This window comes from Thermobia domestica, chromosome 1 (genome assembly GCF_964235325.1).
Source record: "Thermobia domestica chromosome 1, izTheDome1.hap1.1, whole genome shotgun sequence".
Classification (NCBI taxonomy): Eukaryota; Metazoa; Arthropoda; class Insecta; order Zygentoma; family Lepismatidae; genus Thermobia; species Thermobia domestica.
The window spans coordinates 254,965,175-254,987,318 of NC_137454.1; the positions used below are offsets into that span (position 1 = coordinate 254,965,175).

Below are 22,144 nucleotides of genomic sequence, written 5' to 3' on the forward strand. Positions count from 1 at the left end.
ATCACGCTCTAACGATTGCCGTTAACCCCATGTTTCTACCTCTATTTGTATAAAATTTGATATTTCTGAAGTTGGCCCCCACCAAAGATCTTCAATAAATCCCAAAATATGGTAGCACTAACGTTAGTGCTTAGTGTGTTTAAGTGCACTAACAATGCACTAACGATTGCCGTTAACCCCATATTTATACATCAATTGTATGGAATTTGATATTTCTGAGGTTGACTCCTAACCAAAAATCTTGAATAAATACCAAAATGTGGTAGCATTAACGTTAGTGCTTAGTGCTTTTAAGAGCACTAACGATGCATTAACGATTGCCGTTAACTCTATGTTTCTACCTTTATTTGAATAGAATTTGATATTTCTGAAGTTGCCCCCGAACAAAAAAACTTGAATAACTCCCAAAATAAGGTAGCACTAACGTTAGTGCTTAGTGCATTTAGGTGCACTAACGATGCACTAACGGTTGACGTTAAATCTATGTTTCTACCTCTATTTGTATAGAATTTGATATTTCTGAAGTTGGCCCTCCACCAAAAATCTTGAATAAATCCCAAAATATGGTAGCACTAACGTTAGTGCTTAGTGCGTTTAAGTGCACTAACGATTGCCGCTAACTCTATGTTTCTACCTCTATTTGTATAGAATTTTATATTTCTGAAGTTGGCCCCCCACCAAAAATTTTGAATAAATCCCAAAATATGGTAGCACTAACGATAGTGCTTAGTACGTGTAAGTGCACTAACGATGCACTAACGATTGCCCTTAACCCTATGTTCCTATTCCTATTAGTATAGAATTTGATTTTACTGAAGTTGCCCACCCCACCGAAAATCTAGAATAAATTCCAAAATATGGTAGCACTAACGATAGTGCTCAGTACGTTTAAGTGCACTAACGATGCACTAACGATTGGCGTTAACTCTATGTTTCTACCTATTTGTATAGAATTTGACATTTCTGAAGTTGGCCCCCCTCATCAAAAATCTTGAATAAATTCCAAAATATGATAGCACTATTGTTAGTGCTTAGTGCGTTTAGGTGCACTAACGATGCACTAACGATTGCCGCTAACTCTATGTTTCTACCTCTATTTGTGTAGAATTTGATATTTCTGAAGTTGGCCCCCCACCAAAAATCTTCAATAAATCCCAAAATATGGTAGCACTAACGTTAGTGCTTAGCACGTAAGTGCACTAACGATTGCCGTTACCCTCGTGTTTCTACCTCTATTTGTATAGAATTTGACATTTCTGATGTTGGCCCCCCACCAAAAATCTTGAATAAATCCCAAAATATGGTAGCACTAACGTTAGTGCTTAGTGCTTTTAGGTGCACTAACGATGCACTAACGATTGCCGTTAACTCTATGTTTCTACCTCTATTTGTATAGAATTTGATATTTCTGAAGTTTGCCCCCACCAAAAATCTTGAATAAATCCCAAAATATGGTAGCACTAACGGTAGTGCTTAATGTGTTTAAGTGCACTAACGATGCACTAACGATGTGCTAAATTTTGTGAAAATGTGTCTGCATAAAGATGGGTGGGGGGCTAACTTCATATGAAGTTGGCCCCCCACCAAAAATCTTCAATATCTCGTAAACGCTGATAGTACTAACGTTTGTTCTGAGTGCACTAACGTGCACTAACGATGTGCAATGTTTGATGTAATTTTGGAGAGGTGGGGGGCCAACTTCAGGCACGTGTATTCTGAATATGTTTGTAGTGTTTTTTCCCTCAACATATCTAAGTATTAGAAAACGATAGTACCTTAATAATATTTTAATCCCACAAGGTTGTTTAATTAATCAGTTTTAACTCTTCGAAACAACATACTGTGGTTTCCCCAAGGACATCGCACCCATTCTTTTAGGTCACCGATAATCGGCAAGGAGGAAATAGGGTAGACCGGGGCTGGTTGACACAGATGTAGGTTGACACACTGCAAATTAAATCCACGTTCAGCAGTTGGTACCCCCGATATTCATGTCATGGGAGTGGCTATGTAAGACGCAGTTGCTGTTGTATTTCATGGATATAAGAGAGCATTTCAAGAGTTAAGAAGAAGAAAAAAAAGAGAGTATATTTTAGAGGGAGCAAGTAAATTTTTATAATTCTAGTTTTTATGTGATTTGAGGTAGTAATTTATTAGTAAAGAAAACTGGATTTCAAAGATCACTATTTCGCATACAATAGGCAATGGTGTAAACAGTGTATGACTCATTGTTTAGTCCTAACTTGTTTATTTAAATTGTTTAGTTTTGTTTAAAATGTTTGTTCAATTTAACTTGTTAGCTGTAGAAGAAGAAGAAGAAAGGGTAGGTGCTTGTTGAAACTGTGTATAGCAGCAGTGTGTGAGTGAGCGCGTAGCCTATAGCTGCATCATCGTAGTGTTCAATGTGCATTTTATTTTAACTCGGGAATTGTAAGAAATATTAACAATATTATTAAATCGAACTATTACAGAACGAACCAGCGTTTGTGTGATACAGTCCATCATAAAGATTTGGTCCTCCTACCCAGATGTTAATACGTGTTTATGTGTTTTATGTGACCTACGTGCTAGGACTTGTGTGTTAACAAGAAAGAAAAAAAATTGTGTGGGCGACAATGGAAGCTTACAATTCCCGAAAGCGTGTTTTAAAAGGCAAGGTCACTCGCGCTGAAAACTGCATAAACAATATCACAGAACAGGAAGATATTAGTGTAGTTCAGGTCTACAAAAACAAAGTGAGTGAACTGTCACGTGAAACAAATGAGCTTTTGTTTCTAGCCAGTAACTTGTGTGCCGAAGAAGAAATTTATTTGGTGCAAGAAGAAGAGCTTGCTGCTATTGAAGATAGACTTACAAAGCTTAACGTGAAATTAGTGGAAGTGCAGGGTAAATTATCTCACGCTTCTTCTAGTGAAGTGAATAGTCAAAAAAACACAACAGAAATTCGACTTCCAAAATTGCAGTTGCCATGCTTTAGCGGGAACTTAAATGATTGGCTTTCGTTTCGTGATTTGTTTATCGCAGCAGTGCATAATAATGAAAAATTGACGGGTGCACAAAAACTTCAGTACTTAAAAACTAGTCTGCAAGGTGAAGCAGCAACACTTATTCAATCTATACAAATAACTGACGATAACTATAAAGAAGCTTGGGACCTGTTAAATTTAAGGTATCAAAATAAACGAGAATTAGTCACGTCTATCTTGCGGCGGTTTGTAAGTCAAGGTCAAGTGCAGCAAGAATCAGCTGGCGCGTTGCGTCGGTTGTTGGATACAAGTGTTGAGTGTGTGCGATCGTTATCAGTGTTGGACATAAAGGTAAACGAATGGGATCCTTTGCTTATATTTCATATAACAGAGAAGCTAGACAGTGAAACAAAAAGACAGTGGGAACTTTCATTGTCAGACAGTGAACTACCAACATTCGACCAATTGGTGAAATTCATAGATCATAGGTGTCGTGCATTAGCAAGTAGCACTTCCAATGCAAAATCAACCCCACCTAGTGAGTCAAACAAGAGTATTAAAAAATCAACAATAGCGCATCATGCTTCAGCTCAATTTTCGTGTTGCCAGTGCAAAAGCAAAAATCATCCTTTGCATAAATGTGATGACTTTCTTTCGCTGTCAGTTGACGAACGTAATTCTTTAGTGAAAAACAAAGCATTGTGCTTTAATTGTTTACAATCTAATCATAAACTGCCCAGTTGTAAATCAGCATCGTGTCGTAAGTGTGGCAAACGTCATCATACTTTACTTCATTTTCCAAATAAACAGAACTCAGGTGTTTCAGTGGGGACTCATTTTTCAAGTGAAACTAATGTGCAACCTGCAGTGTTATTACAAACTGCAGTAGTGATGGTGAAGGATTCATATGGTAATTTACAACCTGTGAGAGCCTTGTTAGATTCAGCCAGTGAAAAAAGCTTTGTGTCAGAAAACTGCTCACAACGGCTTGGTTTACAAAAACAGCCTGTGTATGTACATGTTTCGGGACTGAGTTCCAGTAATGTTGCTCGGGCAAAAGGTGTTGTTAATATTTCTTACAATTCCCGAGTTAAAATAAAATGCACATTGAACACTACGATGATGCAGCTATAGGCTACGCGCTCACTCACACACTGCTGCTATACACAGTTTCAACAAGCACCTACCCTTTCTTCTTCTTCTTCTACAGCTAACAAGTTAAATTGAACAAACATTTTAAACAAAACTAAACAATTTAAATAAACAAGTTAGGACTAAACATAGCCCCCACCCTTGAACGATCTAGTTCAAGATACACACAAAATGATGAATCTCATATTAAATTCATTACGTTTGGAAGTGCATGATGTAATTGCCTATTCTGACTCTACTGTTGTGTTATCGTGGCTGAATTCGGATTCAAGCAGATGGAAAGTGTTTGTCGCGAATCGTGTAGCAAAGATTCAAACTCTTTTGCCATCAGTGAAGTGGCTCAAAGTGGATTCAAAGAATAATCCAGCAGACTGCGGTTCTCGAAGTTTATTACCTTCTGCCTTACTTGTACATCACTTATGGTTCTCAGGCCCAGAGTGGCTCAAAAACCCCATTCTCCCAGAGTGTAATGAAGATACAGTGGATTCAAGGTTAGTCAACCAAGAGGAAAGAAAACATATAGTTTCTATGTATGTTCATGTTGATACCTCCATTATTGACAATTGTTCATCGTTGGTGAAACTTGAGCGAACTATTGCATATTATAAGCGCATTATTAATAATTGTCGTGTGCCGCAAGGAAACAAGCACACAGGTCCACTTACAGTAACAGAACTTTTCCATTTACATATTGTTTCAATTTTTACAGTTCTTTCAAATATCACTAATTCATCTTTTGTGTGTATCTTGAACTAGATCGTTCAAGGGTGGGGGCTATGTTTAGTCCTAACTTGTTTATTTAAATTGTTTAGTTTTGTTTAAAATGTTTGTTCAATTTAACTTGTTAGCTGTAGAAGAAGAAGAAGAAAGGGTAGGTGCTTGTTGAAACTGTGTATAGCAGCAGTGTGTGAGTGAGCGCGTAGCCTATAGCTGCATCATCGTAGTGTTCAATGTGCATTTTATTTTAACTCGGGAATTGTAAGAAATATTAACAATATTATTAAATCGAACTATTACAGAACGAACCAGCGTTTGTGTGATACAGTCCATCACTCATAGTCATTGTTTGCGGAAGCAAATAAGCTGACATGGCACGATGGGGCTGGTCGAGACAATAGGCTTGGGGTAGATTGACACGTGTGTCAAGCAATTCTGTCTTGTGATGAAAGATACTTTGAATGTATTTTGCTAAGTCTTACGGGAATATTGTTTCATTTTCAGAAGTTTGGCATTTCCTTCTTTCAATTTGGTACTGTAGGCCTATATTTATTGATCGAAATTTCATTTCACTTCACGTCAACCAGCACTTTCCTACCCTCTCTCTCAACTCACTCCTTCCCAAACGCTTCCGATTTAGCAGGTCTCCTTTCTTGTCTAAAAGAGTATTAATTATTTTCTCCATTTTATTTCATTGGCTAAGCACGTAATGATGAGGAACTTCGAGGGGGTGTTTGCTGCATATTTGTCTTGCACTTTTGAGCCTTGAGACGAAGGACAATGTTTCTTGTATTCCTAAAGCAGCAGAAGAGTTTGCGGAAGAGTATGGTGCAAAGTATGTGGAATGCCAAGCGAAAGAGTATGATTTTTTAAGGTAAAAGATGGAGCCAGGAACGGTGAAATAGTTTTTCTATTGTAATATAGATAGGCAGGCAGAGACCTACTGTTTTTTTTTTTTTTTTTTTTTTTTTTTTTTTTTACAAATACTCAATGAATAAGAGGAAAGTAAAATGGGAAGTGAAGGGGAGAAGTAAACATATTCAAGCAATAACTTTTCTTTAATTTACGTCATTAGGTCTATAATAGGCTACTACAAGAAGTACAGATTGCAGCAACATGTCATTATCTTTACCAATAATAAACCAAACGAATCATGAATCCAATGCTCACGGTGCAAGTACTGGGCTCAAGAGGCATGTATTGACACTAGCAAATTCTAATTGTGCCATAATTGTGATTCAATGGACGATATGTCTGAGTGAAAAATAATGTATGCAACGTTTTGTGATTTGGTGTAGCTAGGCCTACTTTGTTGTGAAATAGCTATTAGGTCTACGTTAGATAAAAATATTTTACATATTGTTCTGTTTTGTTCTGTTGTGAAAAGGGTAACCAAAGGTCAATTATAGGCCTATTCCAATCTATAGTTCTCTTAGTTGTAGGAAGAATTAATGTGCAATTTTGATAGTACTTTTGATTGTTCTTGTTAGGTAGGAAAAAGAAGGACTGATTTCCTTTTTAAAAAATTGTGAACGTTAGCCTGCATATACAAGTTTTCAGTTGCCTACAGTAGACCTAACACTTCATTTGCATTAATTGTATTCAAATGTTTAAGATAATAGTAGTATTAGTCATTTTCGTATTTATTAACTAGAATGTATAATTTGGAAATACACTGAGTATGAAAGAAATAGATACAAAATATTTCAATATATGAGTGTGTCCACTTACCCCATACAGTGTGTCAACCAACCCAAACTCGGGGCTAGTTGACACATATCACTTAATGTTATTTTCACACGTCTAGCTCCCATAATATACTACAGATAATATTCCACATTGTTTTAATTAGTAGGAGAAAGTATGACGAGTTTGCTAATACTTCTTTTCCTTCTCTAGAAAATTTACCTCACCAGTTATAGCCGACAAATGAAAAAGCATCAATCATACCTGGTCTCCCCTACTGTCGGAAGATGCAGGTGAAACAGGATCTAAAAGAACTGACATCGACCACCTCTTTTTTCGGGATCCAGGATGCTTCGTGTATTTGAAGTTCGCGAGTGACGACGATTCAAAGAACTTCTCTTTGTCGTCGACTACAGATTGGAAGTGGCTGCACACGTGAAAGAACAGGGACATATCGTTTATGAACAAGCTTTCAGGTATCTTCTATGGACTTTGGACTTAAGTTTACCCTTTTCCTAATTATTCTTGTCCTAAATCAGTGCCAGAATACGAATAAACTCGATTTCTTCAGAAATATTCAAATCCAATAATAATAATAATAATAATAATAATAATAATAATAATAATAATAATAATAATAATAATAATAATAATAATAAATAGTACTAGATGAATATCAGACAAATTAGGTTTTTAATATCTTATTTTGCACTGCAAATCGTGGATCATTTCGTGGCAGAAAATATTATTTCATGAAAAAGAGTTTCTTCTGTTTCACATGTGAAAGTTCTTAGAAGAATAAAGTGGATAATAATTCAAATCAAATGTTCGAGATAATATTCTAAGAAATAACGACACGAGTGAGAACGTAAGGGCATTTTCAAGTTAGCAATCGTATCACTAACAACTAATTCCAGAAAAACGTCTGCTTTAAATGCAATGCTGCGATAGCCACAAAACGAAGTTTTATTGTACACGCAGGGTTCGTCACCAGTCATCCTGCTGTCTAGTAGCATCCTCGAATCTCTTCTGCATGATTCAATTTATATGGACTATATGTTCGGAATTTATCAAAACAATAAAAATATTTAATTATTTATACAAAAAGAAAAGAACTGAATAAAATTATTTGTTTAAAGGAATTCATATAAACATGAGAATAAAAATAAAATTTGCAGCAATAAAAAAAAAACGCGTTACATACTGTGGTGGCTCTGTGGTACAGCGCTCATCTCTGGTGCGAGGGGTCCTAATTTCAAATGGACTATATCGTTCTATCCAGCGGTCTTCAGACAGGTAATCGAAATAATTTCACAGAATAGAGGCATAACAAGACAGGTATTACTGGTGTAATGAAAATTATTAGTCCCATACTTTTCAGATGCCCTGTGTACGTTGTTGATCTGCGCATTTTAGTTTCATGCAATCTTTTATTCTTTCTTATTTGCGTTAGGTAATATTAGGCAGCATATTTGCGTGTATGCGTGGTTTCGTTGAAAGTGTCAATATATTGATATCACGTGTTGTAGTTTACACCACTACGTCCAAGCAATTTCGATTTTCAAGCGAGTCTATACATGTTTCGAGTACTTAAAGCAAAAAGTTTATTAAGAATAGTTTAGTCTGTTTGTTATCGTTTATTACGCTAAGTTTAGTTAGCGTCACGGTGGGTTAACTAGTTATTTAAGAATGAGTGGAAGAAAACGTAAATATTGTGAGATGCTCTCTCCAAGCAAGAATAATCAATCAAGGTATAATAGGCAGGTAAGTAAGTTCTTTATTCTTTAATATTGCATTCTTTTTTTTTTTTATAAAACATATGACGATAGTTGCATGTTAAGCTTACACGACATGGCTAATACCAAACCAAATATTGATCTTGAAGAAAATTGTAAAAATAGAGTCTTTGCTGGTGATAATCTAACCACCCAAGCCAGAAATTTATTGCTCATATTTGCGAGTACCAAGTAAGTTTACTATCAATGTAATATTAAGACTTATACCGCCTTATGCAGAGTCGTTTTGACTTATGATTAGCGTCATACTAAAGGTTTAACTACTGCAGGAAACCTATGTTAGTCGAGCTCTTTAGTATTGCACTAATCACTTGTCAGAACGACTCTGCATAAGGCCCATACTGTCCCGCGTAGCGTAGTCGCTAACGCTCTCGCCTTTGGTTGATTTAATTTGATTTCAGTTTAGCGTCACTTTCAGCAGCGAGGCTATATAAGACGTGGTCCTACACCTTAACGTGGGATCCGAACCACATGAGCTTCCGCTGGGAATCGAACCCGGGTTTCCCACGCCACAGGTGCGTATGCTAACCGCTTAGCCACGTAAGAGTTGCTCTCGCCTTTAGTGCGAGCGGTCCCGGGTTTGATTCTCGGTGGAGACACTAGGTCGAAAAAGCGTAAAATATTTTCAGGCTAGTCATACTGAATGAGGTTTTCCTGGGTTTCCTCATTCAACCAGATAGCCCCAGCCCACTTCCTTCTTTCCTTATTCATTTCTCTCCCCCCCTTCCCAGTTTTCCGGTTAGTGTGATCGCCGAGGTACGTAATCCCTCATACTGACGGCTGACGGGCTGTTGGCCATAGATACCCGAAGCCCAAAAATTTAATTTCTAATCCAATCCTAATTAAGTCTTATCTAAACATGACAATTTTTAATGACATTGTTACAAATTGTTGCATTGTTAGAAATAAACTTGTAAAAACATTGGAAATAAGTAACAGTGAAATATTGCGAGGAAATCAGTCAGAGCCTATACATTAAGAGTAGCATCTCAACCGCCTGAGAAGCTGAGAAAATATATTAGAAAAATTCGTCAGGATACTCGACAAGGAGCGGGAATCAATTTTATTTCGTCTACACCCATTTGATAAGATGAAATGAAATGAAATCTTTCTGGTTTATATTCCACGATTATGCGCTTTAGACTAAAGGAAACGATGATTAAAGCAAGTGAATGATGATGGAAGAATTGGCGGAATAAGAAAGTTGGAGGAAACTAAAGTGTCATGAGAAAAACCACGGACACGGTTGTCTACTTTAAACTTGGGCCACTTGATAAAATGTAGGACTGTTGATCAAACTAGTTTTCTCTCTTGTATTCATAAATGTTCTTTCCGATTTTGCTATTCAAGTTGCACACATTTTTACTAACTAACTATCTCTATGGCCTATGGAACCCGGAGGTTCAATGCCGCGTTCACCAAAGCTCTCCGCTGACTTCTATCCTTAGCTAACTGCATCCAGTTTCTACTTTGTATTCCAATCTCTGCGAGATCCATCTTAATATTGTCTTCCCATCTGCGTCTTCCTAATGGACATTTTCCGATTGGTCTTCCAGTCAAGACTTTGAAAGGGTTTCTACTTTCTTCCATTCTAGCTACATGAAGTACCCACCTAAGCCTCCTACACTTGACGACTCTAACAATGTTGGGTAAACCATATAACTTATGTAGTTCCTCGTTATGAAGTTTCCGCCATTCCCCATTCCCGTTCCTCTTGGGTCCGAATATTAATCTCAGGATCTTGTTCTTCTGATTGTAAATTGAAAGATGCGAAACGACAATCAAATGTTCCTAAAGAGATACCGGATTTCTCCGCTGAAGGCACTGAAAAAGTCTGCGTAAGAAAATCTTCACAAGGGAGAAAATGTCAAACAAAAAAGTGACGTACAAAAACATGAACGAGGTTTCATACACCTGTTGAAGAACGCTCAAGAAACAAGCAAACAAAACTTCCTTTTTAGGTAAGAGGATATCGCTCACTTTCACCCATAATATTTTCTACATGTAATTAGTTACTGATAACAGTTTAAAACGATTAAACAAATATTAATTTGTAAATCTATTTATTCATTTTCATCACATTCGTGTTTGAAAAAGAACACTTCGGTTAGCCTAGTCGAGTGTGTGAGGCAGTAGGCTACTCACAGGTTGGAGTCCCGCTCAAGACAGAATTATGTATTGTTGTTTCATCACGTATTTCATCCCAATCAATCACTTCTTATCGTATTCCTTAACTAATGTTGTAACTAGGATATTTTACTAGGGGACCTCTTATTGCTGAGAATTGAAAGAAATTTACCTATGGTAAAACGATGTTCTAGGCAAGCCGCCCCTCTAGTTTTGTCTATGCCTTTAGCCTAAAGAAGAAACGAAGGACGTAAAACTGAAAACATAAATAATAACCTTGTATTATAACATAGCTGGATAAAGAATAAAATTCTTTCATTTGTAGCGCAATTTCAACTAGATTTAAAAAAAAAAAGTGTTTCCTTGTGGTTTTTATATGTCAGACCTTAGTTTGGACAGGTTGAGATCTCAATTATGCAATAAATAGGCTACTATTTTTAGGTACTGATAATGGAGGATAAAGAAAAAAACTTGAATCTATTCTACATAGGCTTAGATTAAGACTATTGTGGATCCTGGAGCGGGAAAATACATGAGGCCCCATTCAAATAATAATAATAATAAATAATAATAATTTTAAGATTTTGAGAAACAAAATCGAATCTATTAACTATGGCTTTAGGAAGAATATTCTGAACAAACACTTAAGATTTATTTTTAAATTTACAATATCTCTTCCCCAACAAGCATACAGCCGCTCGCTTCAGTATATGTCATCGACTTACAGTACAGACACAACAGAGTAGCCTTTTTTTTTTTTTTGTAAGGAAGCAACTTTGAAACAAATTAAAATATTTTAATTGAATTCTTTATTAGTATATTATAATTACGAATAATTTAGGGGGCTCATCATGGAAAAAATCTTTTTTACGTTGTCTTTATGATGGAGCACTTTCTCAACATTTTGAAAAAAAAACTATAATTCATGTCATGTTTTAAAATTTTATAGTGAAATGTTTTTTTTTTTTTAGTAATTTTTAAAAAAGTCTTTGAGGCCCCTTGATCGCCGACCGCTCCTCCCTTAATACGGCCTGATTCTACAACTTCTCGAAAATTCAACAAAATCCACAGTTTAAACAAAATGAAATCTTGGACTTTTAGGTCCCAGAATTATGCCGTGTTATGTAAAGGATATGGTGATTATGAGAATTAATGAAATGGTAGTAGGCTATGAATAAAGTAAGAGGAAACGGGAGAATCCCGAGAAAACCTGCGCACGCGGTGTTTGACCACGAAGCACATTTGGTGCGAACTGGGATCGAACAAAGGACACCACGCATGAGAGATGAAGGCTCTACCAGTGAGCCATCTCAGTCCCCACCCCAGTTTAAAACGCCCGACTGAATAACTAATCGATTTCAACAAAAATGTTGACTTTCATATTTGCTGAACTTTCATATTACCTTTTAAAAATCTTGCATGGTATAGTCACACAGTTTGTGAATATGCATAAAAATATACGTAGCTATTTATGTTTCATTCAGTTTCTTTTTACAATACAAGTAATATAAGACAGGGTTTCTCAACTTGGGGGTTGCGAGACAGTTTTATGGGGGTCGCGAAGATAAGCAGAAAAGATAAATATAATTACAATCTAATACCGGAAAATATTTCTAAATATTGTTTTGAATTTTGTTCTGACAGACATATTTTTATATTTATACATACTATTAAGAACAACAAAAAGTAGGTCTATTAAACGTTTTCAACGGGTGTAGTGTTGTTTAAAAATCAATCAATTTTAACAGTTTTTGGTGATACTGAACACATATACAAGAATGTACCAAATTTACAACAATATGAGGCAACTCAAAGTGGCGGCCTCTCGAAAATGAAAATACTCAATAACTTTTTTAACAACTATCCAAGTTTTTTTAAAAAAAATCAAAATTAGAAATCACTTTATTTTTTTATCATATGACCCAAAATTAAGGGAGTTGTGAAGTTTTAAAATTTTCAAGCGGACTCCATTTTGATACCCTATGACGGATCCGATTCGATATTTGTAATACAACTGAACTGACCACTGATGATGAATGATGAAATTTGGTTTTAATCCATTCGCTTTTAGGAAAGTAACTGTAACCACTATATGTAAAAAATGGATTCTACTATTATAGAAATAGATGTATATCGTGAGATCTCCGCAATAGGTATATTAAAAATCCCACACAAGCTTATTACAAACCAGAAATTACAAGGGGTTCGCTGGCAAGAGGATGTGATAAAATGGGGGCCGTAATAGGAATTAGGTTGAGAATCACTGATGTAAGGTAACGAAGGTCATAAAGAATTCGTGCGTTAAAAACCTCGCTCAGAAGCAGGCGCTTCTATTGATTTTACCCGCTTACACACTTGCTCATTGCACGCAACATCATAATATGTATGTCATATTGGAGGTTCTTGGAGAAAATCACCCAGGTAAGACTTTCAAATTTATCTCTACAAGCTAAGGAAGAATTAGTTTACAAGGATTAGTAGATTAGGAAAGTTTTCTTCGTTTATCTTGTAGCGATATTTTTTTTTTTTCGATGTGTTTTATCTCAAGAACTGCCACTGCAAGTCAAACGAGTAACCTGTACGAAAGTCTACAATAACAAATTTTCCAATGAAGAGTTTATGTTGTCAAAGCATAACTCAAAACTACAGACAGTTATCGTTCATTTTTCAGCTGTATATTCTTGACTGGGTTCTTAAAAGTTGAATCAAAGTCGATGAATCTTCATTCATATCAGCCGTCATTTGCATATGATTTTCTTTATGATAGGAGCCCAGTAGAACTATTCGCAATGTGGCTCTGTTTCTCACTTTGTCGTAATATTATAGATGCAGTTTGTTGCTTGTCGATGAGGCACTGCATGATGTAACCACTATGTGATGAGTTGACAGAGGAAAAGTAAGTACAACTTTTCCTGTTTTGTGGAAACATTTCTCCACCACAAATCTCTTGTATAATGCGACCCGAGTTCAGTGCGAAAATTTTTGTTCCAAATCATTTTATAATTAACGGATTATCATACAGCATACAAGATCACTACTATTTTAGCAAGTGAGTTGAGTTGATTTTGAGTTTAACGTCCCGTTCAGCACCGAGGCTATATGAGACGTGGACCTACTGATTAACGTGGAATCCGAACCACATGAGCTCTATTTTAGCAAGTGAACCTACAGTATATTCCTACTTACATTACGATGAAATTCTTTAAACAAGTTCTATATCTTGTTTCTACAGCTCTACATTTCATTTGTTTATTTATTTGTTTACCTAGTTTTCTAGATTTTTAAATCTTAGAACTGCAAGTCTGCAGACGTTGTTCTCTTTTATATATTTAATCAAATGACACCTGAGTTTGATCGAAGAATGTAATAAGTAAATTCTTGCAGGATTTACTTCGCGAATCCGAACTTCCCCTGGAATGGCTGTCAGCATTACAGTATCGAGTTTGTTTTCCAAAGAGCAAATATATAATCGCTACTCTATCTAGAGTATATACAAAATGAAATGAAATCTCTGAGCTTTACGTCCCACGTATATGCTGTATACTTATACAGTCTTATACAGTCCTGTAAGTATGCTTTAACAACTGTATTATGTAGACTACGTCAGGCAGGAGATATTGTCGCTCACATAAATATTCGGTTTTTATTAGGAATTGCCAAAAACGAATTGGATTTGGATAATAAACGGTCAAGTAAACGTAATTTGTAAGGCAAATGATACGTGGATACATATTGAACTCTGAAAGAAAAAAAAATGTGACACAAAATGTTAATCAATGCTTGGTAACAGGACGTGAAACAGATAATGGACCTTAAATGCCTCCCATTAATATTCGGTTTCGATAACACCAACTGTGTTTACTCGTTTCTGTACTATGTAGAGGGCATGGTATGGTGACAAGACCTGTACTGCAGATGACAGCACAAGAGAGGTCATGGCACAGGTGCATAAGCATCACTGAATGTTGTGAATCAAACAGGTTACATGGACTGTGGCGAATATGGGTAGAAAAGGTAAAAATACAAGTCTCGAGCAGTGGCAATTGGTGATCTATCACCATACGAAAGGGCGTAAATACGCTAAAATAGTTGAAATATTACACATCTCCAAGAGTACCGTTGGAGACATTGTCAGGATGTATAAAAATGAAAATAGAATAGAATCCATACCACAAATTGGACAGTCCAGGAAACTGTCAGATAGTGACGAAAGTGCTATTCTTCGCAAAATTAAGAACAACCCCAGGCTAAATGCATTGAGTATTGCGGCATCCCCAACCCCGAGTTAGGCAAGAACGTTATCGTGGAAACAGTCCGCAGAGTGTTGAAATATTCCGTGTTTCATGGTAGGGTACCAAGTAAAAGACCATACGTAAGTAAAGTCAATAGAAGAAAAGATTTAATTTCGCACGAGAACATATAGGTAAGTCGACAGACTGGTGGGAAAACGTCTAAACCAAACACCTCAACTTTACTTTCGTCCACGAATAAGACTTACCCACTTACCCCACATGCATTGATAAAGCATATTAAAAATTCTGATATTACGCCACTTATCAATACGATTTTATTATCGTTGAAAATTCTATAGTAGTTACATGCATGTGATTTATTTTGCACGCCTTAGGCTGTAAACAAACATTAAATATATTGTAATATTCGTTACAATATTATTATTCAATATTGACTCTCGTTTTTAACTTTTTAAAGACCAAGGGATATATTTGTCCTATTCCTTTAAAATGTTTTAGAATTGTAATAGATTATCTAAAGTTTCAATTTAAAGGTCCATAGCTCCAAAACTATGGAACCTTCGTAGTCAGCTAAAGACTTCACTTAAGAACTGATATATGTGCGATCCAAAAGTACATGTTTGGGAATCTTAAGGTACTCACAAAACAATTTTTCTACAGGGAGTTTGGCTACGGGCATGTAATTTGAAGTACTCGTCAACTACCTCTATAAAAACTGTTACGAAAGCACCACAGGATTCTGAAACATGAATATTTGGACAGGGCACGTACTAGTTCCTAAGTAAAGTCTTGACCCGACTACGGTAGGTCCCATTGTTTTGGAGCTATGGACCTTTCAAGTTCATTTTTCCATGTTTTTGGAAGCCTATAACTCTGAAAGGAAGCATTTGTGCACCCAGGTTGGTCTATACGTTTTGTCTTACCTTGGTGTCAGGAATCACCTCAAAAACGTTAGAGATTAGGGATGGCCAATTCCGTAATTTTTATTTTCCGGAATCCGGAAACTAAAATCGGAAAAATTCTGGAATTCGAATCTGGATTACGGAATTTTCTAAATTCCGGATTTTTTCCAAATTTCAATTTTTTCTGAATTTCTGAATTTTTCCGAAATCCGGAAAGTGTAAGTAACCGGCTTCTGGAAAATTTTAGCCATCCCTAATATATATATATATATATATATATATATATATATATATATATATATATATATATATCGTTACTTACAATTTTTATAGTCCTGAAAGGGTTAAACAGTGAGGTTGTAGGGAATAGAAACCATCAAGAATATAGTATAGGATGCAACCATGTAATTTTTATAATTTTACCGAGGATCTAACCGAGGCCTTCAGTACAGTGATGGTGCCAGCTTTAATTTCTTGTGGGAAAAACTGAAGGGCGATTTTTTTTTTTTTTTTTTTTTTTTTTTTTTTTTTTGTACGGGAGAAGCTATCATTTTATACATTAGAAAGGATAGTTTTATATTACTTGCAGTATTTTAGCGTTAAGTTGCGCATCCATATTTCAGAAGTCCATGTTTCAGAATTCACAGATACCGGCGAAGCGAATGCACCATTTGTACTTAAAAGAGTATTCCTATACCTCAACTTCCTTTGTACTGTTTGTTTCCCCTGTAACGGAGGATGGTAAAACATGGATATTTAAATAAAGCGCATACTAGTTCCTGTGTAATTCCTTATACCGCTTGGAATAGGTCCAAATTTTTCTAAGGCATTTTGAAAAGTGATTTTTCGAATTTTCGGCGGTTCATAACTCTGAAAAGAGACGTTTTTCGATCCGTGTTTATTAGAACATTTTTTTTTCATTTTATATAAGGAATCACCTCCGAAAGTTTCTCGGTGGAGTTACCTTCCACCCTGTATAATCTTCCTACTTGATTCGCTTCTGTAAAGTAAATGCGAACATGCGATTCGTACCGAGTGAATTTGCATGATCTCTAATTCACAAAGTAAACTCAAAAATTGGTCATTTTTAGAACTTGATACTAATTTCTATAACACAGCTTAGATATGACATTTAATAGCAACTGCAATAAATCTATATCTAATCATTTGGTTTACATATAATACACAATTTTTTACATACACACACACAAGTAGAAACAAATTTAGCTAACGATTTTAAAAGCAAAAAAACAGCAGACTACTCAACTTTCCGTGCTCGCTTTTGTCTTTCACACTGTTAACACACTCTGGTATTGCGATTAAACAGAAGCCGAACTTAGATTGTGGAAAATGTATGTGAATTACCGATATCAACATAGGCTCCCGAAGGCCTCCCCCCCCCCTGGCTCACGAAAATGTATACATAATATAGCAAACAACGTATATTAAATACCAGAAATACCAGACGTAATATAGCAACCATATAGATGGGCCCCCTCTAGAAAATTTTCTTCGCCCCCCCCCCTGGGTATCCATTTCTATTTCCTAATAATTTTCCTTGAAATATGATTTAACATGTAAAAGGAAGAGCGAAAAGTATGCTGGATTTAAGATAGTACCATTCCCCTAAGTATAGTATCATTGCTACTGAAATATTTTTCCAAATGTCTCTTTGCCAGGTTGTTTCAGCTAGTGAGAAGCGCACATAACCACAAGCGCGCGCGCGTCACTTTCAAGTGGGAGCTTCACCCAAGGGTGCCGAATTCTCTGTAAATTTTGGGGGTCCCATTCAGATGCAGAAGGTATATAGAAGATTTTAAGACAAATTGAACTCAAATTATGCCAAATATTGTATATTCATAAATATAATAGGGGGCCCACATGAGCTTTTGGGGAGGGGGCCCTCGGCCCCCCAGGATCAGCGCTCTTGGCTTCACCAATTTCTTTCAGTCACGTTGATACTCGAGACATGTTTTTTTTGGATGTATCTCTGTAGCTTGTTTGACGGAAACAAAATTTTTCTTCCCCAGTTTCGAAAAGTAAAATGATTTACAAATTTAATCCTACCACTACTCCATTATCAATGCCATCGCCAACCCTATTACCATTACGAGTATATTTTTCTACAACATGAAAAGTGTATTGATTCTTACTTATAAAAGGTAATTCTAAAACTATGTACTTTTAATTTGAAAGGGTAGACAGCGTTTCAATGTGTCATTGAACTCTCACGCTACTGATTACTTGACCTACATTTTAACAGTCGAACAGGCTAGACAGCAAAGTACGCTCACCCCCATATTTCCCTTCTGTTGTCACTGCTTCAGTACCAAAAGGTGAGGAAGGTTGAATCCTTTATTTTTCTAACTCTTTCCAAATTACCTTGAGCTCCCCTGTAGCTACGCGATTAGTGTAACGCGCCTTTGGGTTCGATTGCCGGCAGGTAGCTAAACACAGTAAAATAAAATCGTAACTGACCTTGGACTTCAGCCAGGGCAATGTGTAGTTACTTGCGAACTACTGTGATTCTTCCGAATGTCATCAGTGATAGTTAGTAGCACATGTATCAACAAGCCTTTACGCGAGTTGTCTGACCTTCGATGATAAGTTGCACAATTGGATAAGTAGATGTCATTTGTTATAAAACACAGGAAGGAAACAGGAAAAAGCTGCTAAGCACGTATACGTATACTTTTTTTTTTTTTTTTTTTTTTTTGTGCAAACAGTATAGTTTCGCTATTAATATGTTTAAGTGATAACATATAAATGTATTGTTGTAGTGGGAGAAATGATATTAAAACGAAAAGAAAACGAAAAAAAAAAGATAACATTATCGTTACGCGGCAAACAAATGAAGCTCTTCTATCAGTAAGTGTTGTGTCTGTAAAGCAGCAGGAGTAAAGAGGAAAATGTGTGAAAACAAGAGTGATTCAAGCTGTCAGGTAAGTTAATAATGTAGACTTTTTTTAAAATTATTATTACTTAATGGATTTCCACTACAAACATGCGCACGTTTTCATTGTTTTGCCGATAGAAAAAGAGCCTACAATGTGAAAGGTATGTGGATTTGATCTTAATAAATGTTCAAGAGTTTGTCATGTTTCAACGCTCTGCTTGAAGAAGTTCTAGCCCACATACCTTTACGTAGTTGGGTTGATACACTAAGCCAAGGGCGCCAATTGGGAAAATCAAGGGGGCGTCGCTCCCTTCTAGAGGAAATTGTACTTCGGAAGATCGAAAACCCAATAGAATTTTTAGAATGCAGCCGAGCACTACGGATTACAGACCACAAGATTCATGAGATTTTTTCAAACTTATCGTATTCGTTGCTATTAAAAGTTCAATAATATCGTTGGATTTTGAATTTTCTTGATTTTTTTTTTTTTTTTTTTTTTTTTACATATTAAATATCCGACAATATTGTTTCCATCTTCAAATAATAAGCATTGATAAATCACGTAAAGATCAACTCTACCTTACTACTCTGTTTCAAATATTAGGTCAAAGTCTATTTTTTCTTTACAAATATTTGAGAGATAGCAACGCCAACTGGATATAGTATACATGAAGCTGCATCAGTTCCCGAAGGAGCAGGACGCTCATACTTTTAGGGATTATTCATTGAGTATGTACGAACTTATAAAGGGGGTAACAAAGCGACTTTTATTTACTTATCGACTGATACGAAAATAAAAAAGAACGTACCTGTACTTTATATCTGCATGTATAGTGCCCTTGTACTTTATCTATGACTATGTGTGTGTGTAGGGGGGAGGAATTTAACGCATAGCGCATGTCTTGTGCACATGGATACTTCTTACTATTGCACTACGTAGAAAATTTAATGTATTTCATGTAGAAGTAGTAATAGAACACAGAAGAAACGCAGATCAAAGGGTTCTCATGTATACTATTACCATGAAACATTTTCCTGTGAAATGCAAACAAAAATTATAAGGCATTTTCAGAAAACTTTACTGAAAAGAAGCGCAACCCCAAAAGTAAACTACCCCTTGTAGATTTTTCTACATTAAAATGGCTTATGCAATATGTTAGAATTACGAAATACTATCTGTATAAAATAAGAAAATTGCAGAAATCATGTATCAAAAAAAAAAAAAAAAAAAAAAAAAAGAACTTGCCTCAAGAGTATACTACTCCTTATAGTAGGGATGGCCACATTTTTTTGAAAAAAAAACGGAAAATTTTTCGAAAACCTAAAAACGAAAATTTTTTCGAAAACAAAACGAAAAACCAAAAATTTTCTATAACCAAAGATTTTTCGAAAAACGGAAAGCGAAAAAATTTCGAAAAAACGAAAAATGAAATTTTTTTCGAAAAAATGAAAAACGAAACTTTTTCCGGAAAAACTAACGAAACATTTCGAAAAGCGAAAAAGGAAAAAATTTTCAAAATACGAGAAAAGAATTTTTTTTTCGAGAAACGGAAAACGGATAATTTTCGTAAAACAAACTGAATTCATTTCATTTGTTAGTACTTCCAAACTATAATATACTATACATACGTATAGGAAGTCTTATAGAACGGCTATGTTCATCTGTCTGTCTATCCATCCGTTCGTATGTCGGCTGGCATCAGAGCAAGAGCGGTAAGAAATAGCGAGAAGCATACATAGTTTTGCAACACGAATAGATTCATCTAATCCATTTGACTCTTATTTAATCCAGAAATGATAGAGTTCTATCGCTTTCTGCTACATTGTTGATCACCACAGAACACGAACGGTAATATATATAGAAAGACGCGGTTTTCCAGAACCAATTCAATGTCCCAAAATATATTCAATGTTCGCCCTTACTACAATTGAAGCTTAAGCTATGCATAAGTGTCGAAAGTCTTTAGAATGGCTTTGTCCGTCTGTCTGTCGACAGGTGTCAGAGGAAAAACAGTAACAGATATTGAGAAGTCGTTTCTTGCGGTCGATTTAGAGCCCCTAAAATGGAGGTTCGATCTTCTCCATTAACCCTCCATTCAAACCGTAAGTGGTTCAAATACCCTTTTTTGGTTTCAATTTTTATCTCTATAGAACGAAAAGAGTAATTGATAGTGAAAAGCGATTTATTGCAAACAATTTAGCGTCTGAAGACAACATATAACTATCCACAACATTCTATCAAAACCAGAAATTGTTTATATTTACTATTATTTCCGGTTTCAATACTGAATTACGAGATATCGAGATGTAGATTTTTGTAATCGATTCAGCTACCAAGAAATAGGTCTATCTTTTCCATTAATCCTCTATTCAGATCGGAAGTTGTTTAAAATAACCATTTTCGGTTTCAACATTGATCGATATAGAACAAAAATAGTAATAGATAGCCACAAGTGTTTTTTTTTTAATCTAATCGATACAGCGTCTCAAGAGTATATAAGCTATATATCATCTCAACCCACAATACTATCGAAACCGAAAGTGGCTGACTTTACTAGTATATTGGTTTCAATACTGATTTATATAAAGCAAAAACTTGCAGAAATCGTGATTTGGTCTTTCGCGATCGACTAAGCGTTCTAAGAATATAGGCTCTACCTTCTCCATTGATCTCTATTCCCACCAGAACTGGTTCAAATTAACGATTACAAGTTTCAGCATTTATCGCCACAGTACGAAATTGGTAATAGATAGCGACAAGTGGTTCACCTACAATTGATTCAGGGTCTCAAGAGGAAATACCATTACAATCCGCAACACTCCACAAGGGCAAAAATGGTTGAAGTTGATTAGGCCCTACTATTCTTGATTTTATAGGTAATACTAACTTTCATAGAGCAAAATCGGTGAGAGATATCGAGCTGCATTTTTTTAAAAATCAATCCAGCATCCTAAAGAATAGATTCCACCTTCTTCGTTAACACTTTATTTGAACCGAAAGTGTTCGAATTAACCATTTTCGGTTTTAACATTTGTCGCGATAAAACAAAAAATTGTAATAGATAGCGACAAGTAATTTTCTGGAATCAATTCAGGGTTTTAAGAGAACATATTGTCATCACTCTTTTAAAACCGGAAATGCTTCAAATTTACTACTACTTTCGGTTCCAATAGTTATATTCATAAAGCAAAAACTATAAAAGATATCGAAAAGAGTTTTTTCTGAAATCGATTTAGCGTCCTAAGAATAGATTCCATCTCCTCCCTTAACCCTCTATTCAAGCCAGAAGTGGTTCAAATTAACTATTCCTGCTTACAATCTTTATCGCCATAGAACAAAAACGAAAAGTGATAGCTAATAATGGCTTCTTGATACGGATTCAGCATTTGAGGAACAGATTCTATCTTTGATCTTATTAATCTATTCCAACCAGTTTTAGTTGTGCTACTTGTTGTACTGAAGTTTGAGTATTCAATTCGCATATATTGGAAGTCTACCGTAGTTTTACCCTGTGAAACGAAACGCACTTGTTTCTCTACAAAAACAGGAAGTAGGAAAAATATATCACAACCAGGGGCGGATCCAGGGGGGTGCGATCGGGACGATCGCCCTCCCCCCCAGAAGAGGACACTTTCTTATTTTATATAT

The 22,144-nt window shown here is 35.7% G+C and overlaps 2 protein-coding genes across 2 annotated transcripts in view; both read left to right on the plus strand.

Moving 5' to 3' along the window:
• Positions 1-2,615: 2,615 nt before the first annotated feature.
• Positions 2,616-6,345, plus strand: LOC145679416 (uncharacterized). Its single transcript, XM_081750001.1, has 2 exons — positions 2,616-4,005; positions 6,326-6,345. The coding sequence occupies exons 1-2, from the start codon at positions 2,616-2,618 to the stop codon at positions 6,343-6,345; spliced, it is 1,410 nt and encodes a 469-aa protein (XP_081606127.1).
• Positions 6,346-18,015: 11,670 nt separating this feature from the next.
• LOC145660523 (caspase-1-like) overlaps positions 18,016-22,144 on the plus strand; it is a 102,567-nt gene continuing 98,438 nt past the window's right edge. Inside the window, exon 1 of the mRNA XM_081725703.1 lies at positions 18,016-18,541. Within this exon, the coding sequence (XP_081581829.1) occupies positions 18,509-18,541 (33 nt within the window). The 5' untranslated portion in view covers positions 18,016-18,508. The remainder of the gene's footprint in view (positions 18,542-22,144) is intronic.

Excerpts from the sequence above, each read along its gene's own strand:
- LOC145679416 (XM_081750001.1), top strand. The coding sequence starts at position 2,616 with ATGGAAGCTTACAATTCCCGAAAGCGTGTTTTAAAAGGCAAGGTCACT. Across the intron at positions 4,006-6,325 it reads TGTTTCGGGACTGAGTTCCA|GTAGGAAAAAGAAGGACTGA; the intron begins GTAATGTTGCTC and ends TGTTCTTGTTAG.